General features: G+C 41.6%; 1 protein-coding gene across 1 annotated transcript in view; it reads left to right on the top strand.

The window, feature by feature from the left end:
• The first annotated feature begins 1,354 nt into the window (after window positions 1-1,354).
• The window catches only part of IMPG2 (interphotoreceptor matrix proteoglycan 2), a 44,639-nt gene continuing 28,520 nt past the window's right edge, over window positions 1,355-17,473 (top strand). Inside the window, exons 1-3 of the mRNA XM_026035884.1 lie at window positions 1,355-1,444; window positions 15,510-15,541; window positions 15,661-15,684. Of these exons, the coding sequence (XP_025891669.1) occupies window positions 1,355-1,444; window positions 15,510-15,541; window positions 15,661-15,684 (146 nt within the window). The remainder of the gene's footprint in view (window positions 1,445-15,509; window positions 15,542-15,660; window positions 15,685-17,473) is intronic.

Genomic DNA, 17,473 nt, shown 5'->3' with positions numbered 1-17,473 from the left:
CATATTATGTTGCTGTATCATTATCCTGCCTTATTTTTTTAAATAAATGATTAATAAAATTATAATTTCTGAAACTTATTTAAATTCCTTGTGAAGTTGAATCCCAAGAAATTGTGTTATTATTTGGGGTTCTGCAATTTTTTTTTGTTACAGCTATAATTTTTGCAAATTGAATGGGATCTCTCCTTTCTCCAAAGACATTTGTCGTACAGCTTTAGTACTCTGAATTTGACTCATCCATCAAGGGCAGTTTCACGTGTATGTGGTTATTAGGAAGCAAGTGGTTTCTCTCTTGCTCTTCTTTTTCATTAATGAGAAAATCAATCACTTCGATAAAAAATTCAGGGAGAGAAGTAGTATGAGTGGAGAAGATCCATCAATTTCATTTTCAGTCCATGTCATGCCCTGCACATTTGCATGTAGGCAGTTGTAGTGTTCTGTATATTAATTTCAGCAGTCCAGGCTGGGGACTGACCTGCTGGAGAGCAGCCCCGCAGAGAGGGACCTGGGCATCATGGTGAACAACAAGTTGACCACAAGGCAGCAGTGTGCMCTGGTGGCCAAGAAGGCCAATGGGATCCTGGGGTGCATTAAGAAGAGCGTCTCCAGCAGGTCGAGGGAGGTGATCGTCCCCCTCTACACAGCCCTGGTAAGGCCACATCTGGAGACTGTGTCCAGTTCTGGGCTCCCCAGGACAAGAGGGATGTGGAGCTGCTGGAGAGAGTCCAGCGCAGGGCTACGAGGATGATCAGGGGCCTGGAACATCTACCATATGAACAAAGGCTGAGGGAGCTGGGCCTGTTCAGCCTGGAGAAGAGGAGGCTGAGGGGGGGACCTGATCACYGTGTATAAATACCTCAAGGGCGGTAGTGAGGAGGAGGGGCTGGCCTCTTGTCAGTGGTGGCCAGCGATAGGACTAGAGGAAATGGCCACAAGCTGAGGCACCAAAAGTTCCACAGGAACTTAAGGAGACATTTCTTGACAGTGAGGGTGCCAGAGCCCTGGAACAGGCTGCCCAGAGAGGCTGTGGAGTCGCCTTCTCTGGAGATCTTCAAAACCCGCTTGGACGCAGCCCTGTGCCACGTGCTCTGGGTGACCCTGCATGAGCAGGGGGGTTGGACTAGATGACTTCTGAGGTCCCTTCCAACCTTAAGCATTCAATGATTCAATGATTAATGCACTGAGGAGCATACAGCATGTGGATTGTACTACCCTGGCTGCCCCTGTTATGGCAACACTCTCRCTGTACTAATGCTGGGCCTTTCTGCTTCCTTCAGTGTGTCAGGAAACAGTCTGGGAGGTCTTCAAGACATTCTGGGATAGACTGCCAGAGCGTGAAGAGTATCATACCTGGATGAACCTGTGTGAGGAAGGAGCAATGAGCATTCTGGAAATAGGCACCAACTTCAGTCAATCAGAAGAGCACAGGAGTCTGATCATGAAGGTAGGTGCAGCACCAGGATGGTGTTTCCTCATGAACAAGGGCATAGCCTACCACAGCAAAGTATAGTTTAGCATGTGTGAGCATTTGAAAGCGTGCACAGATGTTATTTTGCAGGTCATTTTGAGACTAAAGGCTCTGGAAGCAAAATTATAAGTCATCTCATGGAAGGAAGCAATTGTGATAAGGAGAGCATTGTCTTTAAGAGATATGTTCCAGATGCAGGAAGGATGGCCTAACCTGAAAAGGCAACCTGACATGGGGCAGACTGTGATGTGTTGCCCAGTGTGGTCTGTGATGTTCACTGCTGCAAACTACATCTGTTCTGGTACCTGCAGCTCCAATGACTCTTTGAAGCAGGAGGTGCTGAGCAATATTTCTGCTTCTGTCAAGGATGTAAGACAGAAGTACCTCCTTGGTGCTTTACACTGCTATAGGTTTGCCCTGCCTGCACATTGTAGCCTTACTGAAATGAATGGAACTATGAATATTAAAGACTGTAATGTCTTATCAAGGCAATTGATGACTTTTCACTGGAAGGAGTTGTAGAGCTTAAAATTGTGAATGTATGTGTGGTGGATGTAAGTGTACGTRTAGGGAGAAGGGAAAATATTGCTGAAGACTTGGGTGTGATCTGTTATTTCACTTGAAACAAGCTTATTTTGACATAAARCAAAGGAATATTAACATTAACTAAATAAGCCTTTCTCAAATGAAATATGAAGAGAGTTTGTACCAATTTTAAAATTAAGTCTTAAATAAGTTAAATACCTAACTTCTTATACGTTTAAAGTATTGTAGATCTTTTATCAGAGCAGAACAATTTTCTCTGATTAAAAGATTGTCCTAACATGTCTGGTGGCATATGCATGCTGCTTTAAATTAGTTTCTATGTTTTTGCAAGCTGTAGGTGTAGTTTCATGCAAATCATGAGAAATCTTAAATACGTGTTCTCATAGAATTAGTGAAGTTTTGCTAGTATGGATATGCTGACATTTTTCTTCTCTGTTTTTTTATGGACTCCTATGTTAGTAGTATGCACTGAGGGCACAAGTATGAACGGCTACAGATAACAGGGAAAGATTTTTTTGTTCTGTTTTTTTCTTTCTGAGCTTCTATGTTAGACCTCACAGGTGCATGTTAGTCACAGGCTGCATCTGTGATATCTCGTGGTACTGTTATCCTTCGATTTTGCAAAAACATGGAGACAAACATAATCCACGTGTACCTTTTATGTGCACAGTGAATATATAACTGCCTTAGGTAACATTTTGGTAGTGAGATGATGTATAATGAGAGTTGTTTGGCAATGTTATTAAACTGCCATTAAATATAAGTTATTAAACAAAATCAGGATGATTGAGATGCTGGATGATATGTCAAGTTTCCCATTCTGCTTTACCTTTAGGGTATGTTCCTTAAATATTGTAAAGGAGTGAGATAAAGTACTCTGTATTTGATGATTTATTCAGATAAATTATGTGTAAGTTAAGCTTCCTTTTTTTTTTTCTGTAGCTGGGTATATTCCTTTCAGCACTATAATATTGCAGGAAAAGATTGTTAATCTTCACTTTCAGCACAGCTGGTAAAAGATGACAGTAGTACGGGCTTATTTCATGGCAAACCAGTCTGTCTTCAGAGGGACTGACTAATATCAACAATGTGTAAATGTCACATGTCTGACTGGTTCTGAAATACGAACTTGGTCTCAGTTTAAATTTGAATTAAAAAACGATGGTGAGAACAGTTTATCCCTTCCCTAGTCAGCTTTAAAGGCCTAGTAGTGTATTTTTTMAATATGTAGGTCATAGTATAGATTTAATCGCTCTTTCTCACATGTGCAGAGGTACAAGGTGGCCTTGGAGAGTGAAAACTCTTTAAAACAATTCTGCAAGTCCAACCAGATGCAGGTTTAAAACTCTGCTTTTAGGCAGGTGTTAAGTTGCTTGCACACATCTCTCTTGATGGTACAAGTTGAGACCCATCTTGGTCTAGGAAACATTTTTTCTCTCATTACAACTTGTCCATTTGTTTGCTTGGGGCCAGGCATTGACATTCACATCCTGATTCCTTAGGATCAATTCCCCGAAGTGCTGAGAATTTCTCACCCAACAGTGAGGGTTACCATTGCTGCACAGCATTCATGGTGCCTCCTGGGATAACATGTGTGAATAATCCACACTCCTAGTTGCTTGCAAGGAAGAATCAACTTCCTTTTGCACTGTAGAAAAGCATCATATATACTTGGTAGTTCAGTCTGTGAACTCTTGGACTGGACATTATATGCTTCATTAAGGAACACTGCTTCTGATCTTGCTCTGCTCTCCAGACTCTGTAAATCATCTGTGGTGACTTTCAGCAGCTTAGTTTAGAATTTGCAGCTGATAGAAGTATTCCTACTTCTTTCTGTTATTTAATGGCTCTTCTGTAATAGAGGTAAATTGCTACCTCTTCTGTATTATGCATTTTGGCAGTTTCTGGAGTCTCTCTTTCTGTTGCTTATCAGTGGACAGCAACACGAAATTCAGTTTTCACGATTACCGCCTGTCACAAAYTTCCCTTCTCCTTCAAAATGAGTTCAGCGCACATGAAAAGTAGATAACATTATTCTGTATGGTTTCACGTCAAAAAATAGCAGTTCAGGGAAATGGTTGCTGTTCATGTTGATTTTGTTGAAGCTTGGAATTTTTGAGCAATCTAACCAAAAGACACTTAGCCTTCCTTTCTGTCTTTGTTTCTTACCCTGTCCTCTAATTCCTGGTAATCGCTGTCACGCACCTATGGGTGTTGCAGGGCCTGCTCTAGTACAGGCTAGTTTACACGCAGAAGAAGGCTACTTCTCTCGTTTTTGATGATGTTCCATATTCGATGTCAGCTAGAACTATAGTCCTTTTTGTACCCAACTGTACAATTATTTTCTTCAGGAGGAATTTTGTTTAAACTTTTCGAGTCTAGGAGGATCCACTCTTCTGATGGATCTGGTGAAGGAATAGATAGCCAGGTTGACTCTTCAGACATCAGAGCTTCTCCTGGTGAGGGAGGTGGGCCTCAGAAGGCAGCGTTTCTGTTATTCTTCCCTTACATGAGGTATATGGGCCCAGCGTTGCCTTGCAAAACTTCTGCCTGCCTCCACGTGGTTGCATACAAGYGTATGTATGCTCTGTATGTATATTTGCTTGTTGTGTAACAATATTAAGTTTCATCATCAAGTTTCTTAAAACAAATGTCCTGTGAGATTTTCAAAAGGAGCAGATTAATAGCTGTACAGCTTTATGCCAGCCATAAAAGTGATTTTAAATATTCTTTTTTCCCCCTTCCCAGATTTTCTTTTCAAATTCTGTGTAGTGATGCTAAATGATAATGCTTTACATGGGTTGAATACTAACCTAAGTTTATTTTCTCTGATGATTAATTAAATTTACCAAGTTTGTGATTCTGCTATCCTTCTACCTTTTCAAATCTTGGCAGAAACAGAAAGAGTGAAGATATTTCTAGTCTATAGGGAATTTTTGCTTGCAATATATTTCTTCTAAACTTTGTTTCATATAAATTAACTCTTTCTCCCTTGCTCTGTAGTTGCATCTCAGCTGTAATATAAATCTATGTAACAGAGGCTATTCTCATTTTTCCTATCCACGTAGTCATTTTACATGTTTGGATACATGTCTGTTTGCCACTTTGGAATTAGACAATTCCAATAGTCAAAATTTGGCCTTTCTGCCCTGTGGCTATGACTGTTCAACACTCTTAATAGATAATGTCTGAAAGGTACAAAAGGAGAGAAAGAGAAAAGTAGCTAAAGTTTTCCACAGAAGCCTTGGATTTTCTGCCGTGAGCCTGAAACACTGCTGCCAAGCCAGTACAATCTGTGTGCTGTTCACATGAACATTTACAGCTGGCAGATGACRGTTTTTTGTAAGGTCCCGGAATAGCTGCTGGAGATATTTTTTTGGCTTTATACATTGCTGAAATAATGCAACATTTCTGCACTAGCCAGTTGGGCTGTTTTGACACCTGCTCTCCTGCTTTGTTTTGCTTTTTTAGAGAAGACATTTCTTCTGTGTATTCTGTGTATTCTTCAAAAAGAGGGCTATTCAGTTGTTTTTTTCTCTCTTACAAATTTTCTTTAATTCTATGGAACTTGTTAATCACAATGAAAAGACAGTAGAGGTTTGCCCATCCATATGCAATCTATTCCTGTAGTAATAAGAAGATTAAAGGAGAGCCAATTCCCGGCACTTCCTTTGCTTTGTCTCCTAAACAGTGAGTTCCTCAAACAGTGCAAGCAGCTGTTTCCCATGTGAGGTGTTAGAACTGAGAAAACCTGTTGGTGACCAARACTGCATTTTCCTTTTCTGTTCCTATTATGTATAGACATGGACCTGTTGCAGATTGAGAAAGAAATGTAGTCTGGGGATCTGTCCGGTAGGTAGATCTGGTAGGTAGATAGGGATCTGTCTGGCACCCAGTCTGATAGGCCTGTTGTCTACCCTTTCTCCTTTTAATACACTGAGGATCTCTTCTGGCTATGACTCCTATCCATTTTTTAGAACTTCATGCAACATTCACTGAGGCCCCTGTGTTGACTGTGACTAGGAAGAAGACATTGAGCTAGGTGAAGTCATCTTTGATAACTGCTTTTGTTTCCTTTTCATTAATTCCCTTAGCTTCAACCACACATTATTGCCATTGTTTCAGGCAAGAGGAACCGAGAAAAGACCACTACGTGGTCTTCCAAAGGTACCTGCCTGAGCAGTGGATAGTTGGGTAGGCTGGATGTGACAAGTCCTTTGTGGTGKTCTCAGCTCAAACTAGGGACTCATCCACCTCTATCATATACAAAGCAATTAAAATAGGAAGGTATTTTCAACATCATGTACCAATTGTGTCAGAAAATGCTGTTCAGACTGTTTGAGTTTGGAGATACAAAGTTAAAAGAACTGAAGGTGAAAGCCCTGGAGGGGTGGTAGGAAAAAAAGATATTTTTGAGAGGTTAAAAAACAGATGTGAAATTAAGCATAGTTTGCAGTTCTTTGAAAGCAAGCACAGTGTGCAGAATTTGTTGTAAACACTCAGCATCTGCTGAAAGAGGCTGGCGAATACCTATTACTTTATAGAGAATACCATGTTTGCTCAGATTGTTTTTGATGGATCTGCAGGTGATTTCATATTAGGAATATGTGGTGAGTGACTTGTAACATATGTGATCATAAACTAAGATRTAAGGCCAGCTCTCACTATGAATATAATCCATGTGCTTGATTAGAAGTGGAGGGAAAGATTAGAAATGATAGGGATAGGAAATACGGTTCAATAAGTAATATTTATAAATTTATTTGGCTTCCCATTTGTTTTGTCAGCCTGACATTGTATCAAAACAAACAGAGGAAAAGACCACATGTGTGTGTCCAGTGTAAGACTTAGTGCTGTGGTAATAGTTGGATGTTATAACATGASTTTTGAGACTGAAGATTTTGTTTGGTGGTTATTTTGAGGGCCTTATGACTTCTTATTTAACATACCTTTGATTCCTAGTGTGTTCTGAACGCAACCCACTCTGATACGTCTATCAGATAATATATATTTTATCCAGTGAAGTAAATAGGCAACTGCCTATCTGGGTGGTGAGTGTGGAGCAATAATGGTCAGGATGCAGAAGAGAGAGGAGACTGATTCTGCGTTAGTGACAGTGTTGCTGTCCAGCTGCCAAGCTGTTGCTGGTRTGTGAAGCCAAAGAGAAAGAAACACCTATCTCATTAGGATGTTGAGGTTCCCTTAACCCCATGACTTTCACCGTTTGCATTTAGTGTTCAGGGTAGTGTCAGAGTCCTTATTCTCAAAAGACAGAGAAAAGTGTAAAGTATGTCACTGTGAAGAGAGAAGAGAGCTCTTCTGATGGAACAACAGATATACATGATGGGTTAAGGTAACTGTTGGGACCTTTCTGTTCAGCAAGGCACTTAGAGCAAGCAGAAACCCACGGATTGGCACTTTTTTATTTTGGTGGCACTTTTAAATTGATTATAACTCTGAGACTTGGTATTTTACCAGTCCCGAAATGTTTAGGAAATTTAAATTTTACCAAGAGACTCTAATGGAAATTTGGAGTGGTTATTACCTAAGAGAAGTAGAGTCTCCTTCCTGAGTCTGTAGTAAAACACAGCCAATGCACAGTGCYGCTCTTTTCACAGAATCACAGAATGGTTGAGGTTAGAAGGAACCTCTAGAAACTATCTAGTTCAAACCCCCTGCYCAAGCAGGGACACCTAGAGCATGTGGCATAGGGTCACATCCAAGCAAGTTTCGAAGATCTCTRAAGAAGGAGGCTCTACAAACTCTCTGGGCAGCCTGTTCCAGGGCTCTCACAGTAAAGTCTCCCTCACAGGAAAAAAGTTCTTCCTCATATGGAGATGGAACCACTTTTGGTGTTTCAACTCATACTTCTCTTCTCCAGGCTAAACAGGCTGGAGAATGCCTCGCTTAGTCTTTCCTCATAAAATGCTCCAGTCCCTTAATCCTCTTTGCTGCTCTACACTGGTCCCTATCTTGAAGCTCCACGTCCCTCTTATACTGGGGAGCCCAGAACTGCACCCAATACTCCAGGTGCGGCCTCACCAGAGCTGAGTAGAGGGGCAGGATCCCTTCCCTCCACTTGCTGGTAACATCCTTCTGATGCAGCCAGGATCCCACTGGCCTTCTTGGCCACCAGGGCACACTGTTGCCTCATTGTCAACTAGTTGTCAACCAGGACTCCTAAATTCCTTTCCATGGAGCTGCTTTGCAGCAGCTCAACCCCTAATCTGTCCTGGTGCCTGGGATWATTCCTCCCCAGGTGYAGGACCCTGCACTTGTCCTTGTTGAACCTCATGAGATTCCTCTCTGCACAACTCTCCAGCCTGTCCAGGTCCCTCTGGATGGCAGCACAGCCCTCTGAAGTGTTGGGCAYTCCACTCAGCTTGGTGTCATCTGCAAACTTGCTCAGGGTGCACTCAGTGCCCTCATCCAGGTCAGTGATGAACAAGTTGAACAGCACTCGGCCCAGAACTGACCCCTGGGAGACACCACTGGCCTCCAATTGGACTTGGCCCCATTTATCATCACCCTCTTGAGCTCTGACATCCAGACAGTTCTCAGTCTACCTCACTGTCCACTCATCTACCCCACACTTCCAGACCTTCCTCATAAGGATGTTAGGGGAGACAATGTCAAAAGCCTTGCTGAAGTCAAAGYAGACAACATCCATGGCTCTCGCCCCTCCCTCTCTCCCTCCCTCCCTTCCTCATCCAGTTATCGCATTGTAGAAGACTATGAGGCTGGTCAAACATCACTTTCTCTTGGTGAATCCATGCTGACTACTACGATCACCTTTTTTTCCTTCACATGCCTAGAGATGGTTTCTAAGATGAGCTGCTCTATCACCTCCATTCACATAGCATGTGTGCAAGAAACAGATGATCAGGCCCAGCCAACACGGATTCATGAAAGGCAGATACTGCCTCACCAGTTGGATCTCCTTCTGAGAGCAGGTGACTTGCCTAGTTGCTGAGAGGAAAGGCTGTGGATGTGGTCTCCTTAGACTTCAGTAAAGTCTTTGACACAGTCTCCCACTGCCTTCCCCCAGAGAAGTTGACAGCTCATGGCTTAGGCAGGTGGACTTTTCACTGGGTAAGAAACTGGCTGGATGGTTGGRCCCAGAGAGGGGTGTTCAGTGGAGTTAAAGCCAGCTGACAATCAGTCATGAGCAGTGTTCCCCAAGGCTCAGTGTTGGGGCCAGGCCTCTTTAATCTTTATTGACAATCTGGATGGGAGGATTGAGTGCACTCTCAGTGAATTCATAGACAACACCAAGCTGGGAGGAAGAGGGTAGGATGGCTCTGCAGAGGAATCTGGACAGATTGGATCGATAGGTTGAGGCCACCTGTATGAGGTTCAACATGGCCAAGTGCTGGGTCTTGCACTTGGGTCTCAAGAACCCCATGCAGTGCTAGAGGCTTGGGGCAGAGTGGCTGGAGAGCTGGGTGGCAGAAAATGATCTGGAGGTGTTGGCTGGCAGTGGGCTGAACATGATCCAGCAGTGTGCCCACGTGGCCCAGAAGGCCAACAACCTCCTGGCTGGTATCAGGAGCAACATAGCCAGCAGGACCAGGACAGTGATCGTCCCCCTGTATTTGATGCTGGTCAAGCTACATCTCGAATATGGTGTTCAGTTTTGGGCCCCTCACTGCAGGAAGGACATGGAGGTGCTAAGTGTGTCCAGAGAAGGATAAGAAAGCTGGTGCAGAGGCTGGAGCACAGACCTTATGAGGAGTGGCTGGGGGAACTGGATTTGTGTAGTCTGGAGAGGAGGAGACTCAGGGGAGACCTTATCTCTGAATAACTACACACAGGACAAGAGGAAATGGCCTCAAGTTGTGCCGGTGAGGTTCAGGTTGGACATTAGGAAGAATTTCTACCTGGAAAGAGTGGTGAAGCACTGGAACAGGCTGCCCAGGGAAGTGATGGACTCCCCATCCCTGGCAGTGTTCAAGAAACGTGTAGATGAGGCACTTAGGGACATGGTTTAGCAGGCATGATGTCGAACAGTTTACGGTTGGATTCAATGATATTGAAAGTCTTTTCCAACCTTTATGATTCTCTGACCTTTCCAGGAATGGAGGAGAGGCTGACTGGCTGGTAGTTACCCRGGTCCTTCCTCTTACCCTTTTTCAAAACTGGAGTGACGGTGACTTTCTTCCAGCACCTGCCCAATGCTCCATGACCTCTCGAAGATGACAGAGTGGCTTAGTAATAACACCCACCAGTTCCCTCAGTACTCTTGAGTGCATCCTATCTGGACCGATAGATTTATCGGTGTAAATTTTCCTTAAAAAATCTATAACCCAATCCTCCTTGACCAGCAGAAAGTCTACCTCTCTCCCAGTTTTCTCTCTTGGGTCTAGACTCTGTAGTTCATGGAGAAGAGCATCAGCAGTAAAGATAGAAGCAAAGATGGCATTTAGTAACTCTGCCTTCTCTGTATCCTCCGTCACCAAGATACCCACTCCATTTAGCAGCAGGCCCACATTTTCCCAAGTGTTTCTCTTGCTGCTGATGTATTTGTAGAAGCCCTTCCTGTTGTCCCTGACATCTCTTGCTAACTCCAATTCCAAACAGGCCTTGGCCTTCCTCATCACATCCCTGACTTCTCTGACAACGTTTCTATATTGTTACCAGGTGGTCTGACCCTTCTTCCACACTATGTATGCTCTCTTTTAAAGTTTTTCCAAGAGCATCTTGGCCATCTACATACATCTCTTGCACTCCTTGACTAACTTCTTTCTTGTAGGGATATACAGATCCTGAGCTTGGAGAAAGTGGTGGTTGAATATGAGCCTACTCTTCTGGACCCTCTTTCCTTCTAGGACCCTTGCTCAGGAGATACCTCTGAGGTGGTCACTGAAGAGGTCAAAGTTGGCTCTCTTGAAGTGCAAGATTGCAATCTGACTTCTTGCCAAGCTTCCTCCTTGCAGGATCGTGAATTCCAACATGGTCACTGCAGCCAAGACTGCCCCCAGTCCTCACATYTCCAACTAGACCATCCCTGTTTGTTAGTTCATTCTGTTTGAATGAGACCTCTATAGCACTTGCATGAYCTGCATGCTATTTCTTCGTATTTCTATCAAATAGCAGAAAGTGTATATATATACTTCCTTTTTGGATGCTGAAAAGAGGGAGAACTCTGAGTACTGAGAGCTGTGCACACCTTATAGTGGGGTGTAAGCTTAGTTAGCCACTGGAAGGTGTTTGTAACACAACTTCCTCTCAGAAATTAAAAGCAGAGAGGAAAACGAAGGACCTACCGAAATAAAGCTTTAAAAGCAGCTAGATTAAGGAATAAAAAAAGCAATTGTATTAACTCAGCAATATATTTTAGCTTTGATTCTTCAGTCCTTCAGAAAATCTGCTTGTTTCAGTGTGTTGGGATCACGGACTGGCTGCTCAGTGAGATGGAAGCAGTAGTAGGCAGCTCTGCTTTAGGCTGCCTCAGTGGATGGTGTATCAAAATACTACCTTCACTTGCTAAGTGGGCACTCAGCAGTGTAAAATAACATGATTTTGCCTGAACTGGGTTCAAAGGGAAGATCAAGCACCTCAGTGAAGGCAGCTGTTTGTAATCTCCAGCTCCCGTGATGCTAGTTTCTGACCACTTCATGCTGTAGCAGATCTTGTCTTCATAAGGTTCTTGTGGGGCAGAAAGCTGATGTCTGTCCTCCACCTGTTCTGTGGTCTTCCTTGCTAAGGGTGTCTTTCTCTATTTTTATTGAATGTATACACAGACTAAGAACATCACAGACTGAGGAGCCATTTATGTGCTTCTGTGGAGCCAGTTCCCTCTGGGCAGACTGGACCCTTAGCTCATCTCTGATGCTTTCTTGGGGACCTTTAGCCTATGGTTCAAACTGACTGTGGCTAAAACTCTCCATTCTTCTAAGCCCAGCCCTTGTTCACTGTACACCTCCCTGTTACTTGCCAGTGTGTCCCTCAGAGCACCATTCTCCACTCTGGCCTTTCCCTCCAGCTTTGGCTCCCAAATGTTGTCCTCTTCATCATCCTTGAGTACCCCCACTCTGGGCTTCAACGCTGGCTCTATGAACACCGTGTTGCTGCAGCCAACCAAGGGCTGACCAGGAGGGAGGTGCTTCTTCATGGGGCTCTCCTGTGCACTGGCACAACTGTGCTGAATCAAGGAGATCTGCTACATGCATGGGATTAAACTACTATGAGATTATTTAAAATCTCCTTGACGTTTCCTCCTACCCTCTTTCCCTGTCTGGAATTATCCCCAAGAAAGATACGTTGTCTTCTGTGCATGAAGATCATCTTCTAGGGCTGGATAAGCATCTTTTGTGATTGTTTTTCCACGGGTTATGGAAAATCTCTGTGTGGTGGCATAAGTTCACACATGCAGTCAGTAATATTTGTCATTCAGTGATTGCTGTAGTCTGTTTTTAATGCTGTGGAGCAATTTAACTTGCAATAATTATTCATTATATAAAACTAAGTGCAGCTTGTTGATAAGGGGAAACACTAGTGCCAACTTGCCAGCTTTTGGAAAGCTGGTACAATAATACTAGAGAAGTATTCTTCAGATTAAACTGATTTTATACAAAGCATCTGCAGAGGCAGCTTCTCTGAGTGAAAGCCACCGCCTCTGGCTTCGGTGAGGTTACTATGCACAGCTATTTATAGATCACACCAAGTGCTCGAAGGGTAGAGATGTTAATTAGTCCTTGCAGATCCTCGTGCGGTAGGTAGGAACATGTTTATAACTGCATCTTGCACGTGAAGGAGCTGAGTCAGAGGGGTGAGATGATTTGGCATTGGTTATTCTGTACTAAATGAGCAGCGGAGCCAAAATTAGAGTTCTAGACCCCTTGACTTTTAATTAGGGCAATAAGGTGTCTGTTTGCCATGAAATTAAGTATGTCAGGACTTGTCCTTGCCCCAGACTGGAATGCAAAGTAGATATTCAAGAGAAAGGAAAGCAATCATATTACAAAATATTGCAGACTGTATTGGGTTAGTAAAGGGGGGATACTTCATTTTCACATCCTCAGCTGAAACGATCATTATTATGAGCATATATATATATATATAAACCTTATTTCTCAAATGGAGATGCCATTGAATCAAGTTGGGTGTTATTATTTGTCCAAGAAAACTGTGAAGTTATGTCATTTAAACAGTCATTTAAAGCATATATTTATTTAAAATTATTTTCCTTTGCAAAAGTCTCAATTTATAAAGGGAAGATGATAATCTGTCTGGAATTAGGYGAATTAAGGAGTAATCCATCTACCCCCGGAAGGGGCTGTTCAAAACCCATGCAATATTAAGCTTTGTATTAGTATCAACAAATTTTTGTAGTTTACTACAAAATTCAGACCTGAGTAACTTGATAGGCTTAAAATGTAGCTGTGAAGATGTTGTGTCATGTTTGTATTTCTTGACCATTAAAGTCATACAGGGTGTATGAGATTTGGTCAGGTCTTAATCCTTACAGTTTATAGAAGAGCAAGATTTGGCTATGCCATGATGTTGTGGGTAATCCTGGACCTTCATCTGGAAAAGACAGATGCTACCAGGTCTCCAGTGCTGCCACGAGGTGCAGCCTTGGCCACATCTCCTGGACCTCCATGGAGATCTCCATCTCCTTGCTCTGTACAATGGATGTGATTGTAGCGGCCACTGCTGCTGCTGGTCTTTGGGGCCTAGTGAGTTAAGGTGCTGCGTACTGACTAGCAGTGGTCTTTAAAAGATATATGGAGCTCCAGAGAAGTAATTTTGTTGTTAATAGCACCTACATAACTTAGTTATGACTAAGTACAGAAGCAGCACCTCCCATCTCATTATCAAATGATGCTCACAAAAAGCAATGCTTGTTGAATATGAATTTCTGAAAGCTTGGATGGTGGGAGTGAGTGCCTGAATTAATGCAGATCACAGTGCTTTGAAGGGGAGCAGAGACACTGCATAGAGCACTGTAACAGTCCCTTAATGAACATCTCAGGCAATGCCACTGTTAGACTACATAGTCATGCTTGTTTCTCTGTTTGTTACTTAAAACTGGTGTCTCCAAATCCTTCATTTGATGGACTTGTACACTTAAGTTTGGCCAAAGAACATACAGAAAAGCGAGTGGACCAAAGTCAGCATTACACAGGACTGATGATCAGGCTGCCATTTGAGCCTTTTCCAGTTGTGATCGCACTTGCTGCCCACTGATGGCCTGGAAAAAAGAGAAAAGTTAGAGACACTGCAGCGATTCCTGATTGATAGAAGACTAGATCTCTGCACCTCCTTAGAAACAGGAGCTAAAACAATAAGCAGGCTAGCTTGCTTGGAAAATCTCTTTTACCTTTTTCACTCGTATTTCACAGGAAAAGTTAGCAGGAGATCATAGAGTGTCAGTCCTTAGGTCATTAAACACATGTGGATATTTTGCAGAGGAGTTTTCACAGTGGAAATACTGTGTTAAGTTCACTGTACTTTGATTTAAGAGTAGGCGTTTAAGTTGGCCTTCTTAGGGCTGTGTTTCTACTGAAAAATATATCTTAAAGTCAACACAATAAATGAACCCTCAAATCTTTTTCAAAAAGAAAAAAGGGAGAAAATCAGACTTTGTTTCTTCCATAAATGATTTATACTCCGCCTACGCTGATGTAGTCACAGGATGTACCGCTATCAGTATACCACACAGTGCTCAGGATTTCCTCCATTTCCTCCTTTCCATCAAGTTCCCCTCAGAAACTCTTGCAAATCTTTCTAGAACCAATTTCACTAATATTATGAGGATTTTGGTTAAGAATTTGGAAAATATCGACCTGTGTATCTCCGTATCAACCTTGATATACTAATAAATGAAAAAAATGTCTTTCCTGTCACTTCTGTAACAGAGTCATCAAATTAATCCTACTACAAAATTTAACTCTATTTTAAAAGGATGGCTTTAAACCTATAGATATGTAGCAGGAAAAGTGCTGTATTTTCTAAGACTTGTTACTGAAAAGGATCTTACTGTTAGCCTGTATTCAAAACCAGAGATGTTGAGATGTTGAACCTGGTTACTATTTTCTGGCTCCATTTCTGACCGCTTTGCTTTACTTCCCTTAAATCTATGTAAGAAGACAGTTAAAAAAAAAATACTAAGCATGGATTTTCAAAGGTGTATAGTAATGTCAAGTGATCAACTAAAGACAGGGGGACTTGATTTTCAGGAAATGCAAAGCACTGGCTGTTAACACAAATGTAGAGCATCTTCTTACAAACCTGCTCTTTTTCACAGTGTTGTATTTGGGAAATGTTGGGTGTGTTCTGCTTTCACTAGAGGTGAAGTGTGTGGGTTTTTTTTATCTCTATTACCAAAATATATTTGCTAAGAGATTTTGAACTTAGCAAATATATGAGCAAAGAAAATATAACTGTTTTGGTAAAGGAGAGTGAAGAAGATAATATAAACTGCATTTCAGTTCCTTCAATGTATCTTTCTCAAAAATATTTAGGATTTGTTTGTTTGTTTATTTTCCAGAAACTGTCCTATACAAAGGAAGCGATGGGTGGGTGAGTGTCTGCATTTAACTTGTGTAAATATATCATCATTCTGCATGATGAAAACAGCAAGGCTGAGCTGTGACACTTTATAACCCCTCTCCATTTACTTGTTTTTTATGTCTTATCAGCTCCTGCACGGACTGGTCATGTGGGTAAGTCATCTTCTCTTTCTAATGTCTCTTCACAAGTCCTCTCTCTAGCTCTCGCTCCTGCTAGAATTCATTTTTGCCCTAAACAATTTTTTTTTTTTAAGTAAGAGAAGTGAAAAACAAAATGTCCTTCAGTATAAAAAGGCCTATGGAAAGTGAGACAAGTGAAATATTTATTGTGTGGTTTTTTTTTTTGTGTGTGTGTGAAGCTCTGGCAGGTTGTCCCAGCATCCTTGTCACACTGAAAATATCTCAACTGATTGATAAAAGGCTTTTTCTTTAGCTTATCTCCATCTTTACCTTGTCAAGCATAGGTGAAGGCTGTTTGCCTGAAGAAGTTTAATGGGGGAGAGCTATTTTGGAAAAGAGATGTGTCCATAGTGACTTGTGTTAGTATTCTGGCTATTTCGTGAACCTTTCCCAAAGGCTTTCAAGTTATTGTCAGACTTGGTCATCATCACCAAAACCAGAAAATTGGAATGTTAAGAAAAGTGTTTTTTTAAAAAACAAACGAACAAAACCCTTCTGATAGATGTTCTCTAAAAACATTGTTCCAAGGGGACGAGCTGCAGGGGCTCCTCACATTTTAACAAGGGAGTGAGAAACTGAAATCTGAATTGCAATTCCTTTTACCAGAGCAGACTTGAGCTTGAATCAGTAAAAGCAAACAAGGGAAAAAACAGTTGATGTCATTATTACTACATTCCCAAACAGAAATTAATCTAAATTTTTGTTTTTAGAGCAATTCAAACTCAACTAACATAGTCTTGAACTCTTCTAAAAAAACATGTGATTCAGTTCCTTGCTTTACAGACCACATAAAGCTATGATAAACATGAGTAATTCACTTACGGGACAGAGGAGTCACTTAACAGCTCAATCCACAAATTAATTATTTTGATAATTATTTTAATAACTGCAATATTAAAGTTAATAGCATGAGAAGCTAATGGTAGACCTGATCCCTTGGAGATTGGTTTATATTTCTGTCACTGAGCTGAACTTCTCTCTCATGTGAACACTACCCAAAGTGCCCAGGTAAACTAGGGAGGGTGAATTTCTTCAGCTCCTTTTCCACAACGTTGGTCAAAATTTCATATGCTCTTTATATGCTCTTTCTTTTAAGGAGAAAAAACACAGAAATAGAAATCCCATCCTTGTGAACTTCACAGGCCTGACTTTTTTCCTCATTAACATCAGTTGTTATCTAGACTAGGTCTTGACATGAAGGGATCTACGTTTTATCAATCAAAAAAGGTGATTTCAGAGATGTAGTTTGTTTCAACCCAAATATTGGAAACTTTGGAAAAAAAACATCTTTTTGAAGAGGTTTGAGCTTGAAAAGTCTAATCTATATCTCAGTGTCATCATTCAGGAAAACTTCTAAATGTAGAGATATGGGATACAAATTATGGGCTCATCTGAAGAAAATCTTACCTAATGCTTTGTGACAGGCGCTAAAGGGCCTTGCATCTCTAAAACCTAGTAGATATTTGGCATGCTTAACCTAAGGCAACTTGCTGCAAGGCTATATTGCATCCCTCTTAAAATATCCCCATGTATGTTATTTGAGGTTGTTCATAGCTTTAAAATAGGATCTTTGTTATCACCGTTTAGTTTAAACTTTAGCTTTACAAGAATTTTTCCCTGCCCTTATATGCTTTGTTTGATTTGTGGTTGGAAATTATTGTGTTTTACAGTTGGAAATTATTGTATTTTACAGTAGAGAAGGCTATACAGGATTAAAGTTGTGAAATAATTGGAATATCAGTTCCTCAATCGAGGGCTGATC

This window comes from Nothoprocta perdicaria, unplaced genomic scaffold, assembly GCF_003342845.1.
Source record: "Nothoprocta perdicaria isolate Ctin4 unplaced genomic scaffold, notPer1 scaffold_169, whole genome shotgun sequence".
Lineage (NCBI taxonomy): Eukaryota > Metazoa > Chordata > Aves > Tinamiformes > Tinamidae > Nothoprocta > Nothoprocta perdicaria.
This window is presented reverse-complemented; position numbering and strand designations above follow the sequence as displayed.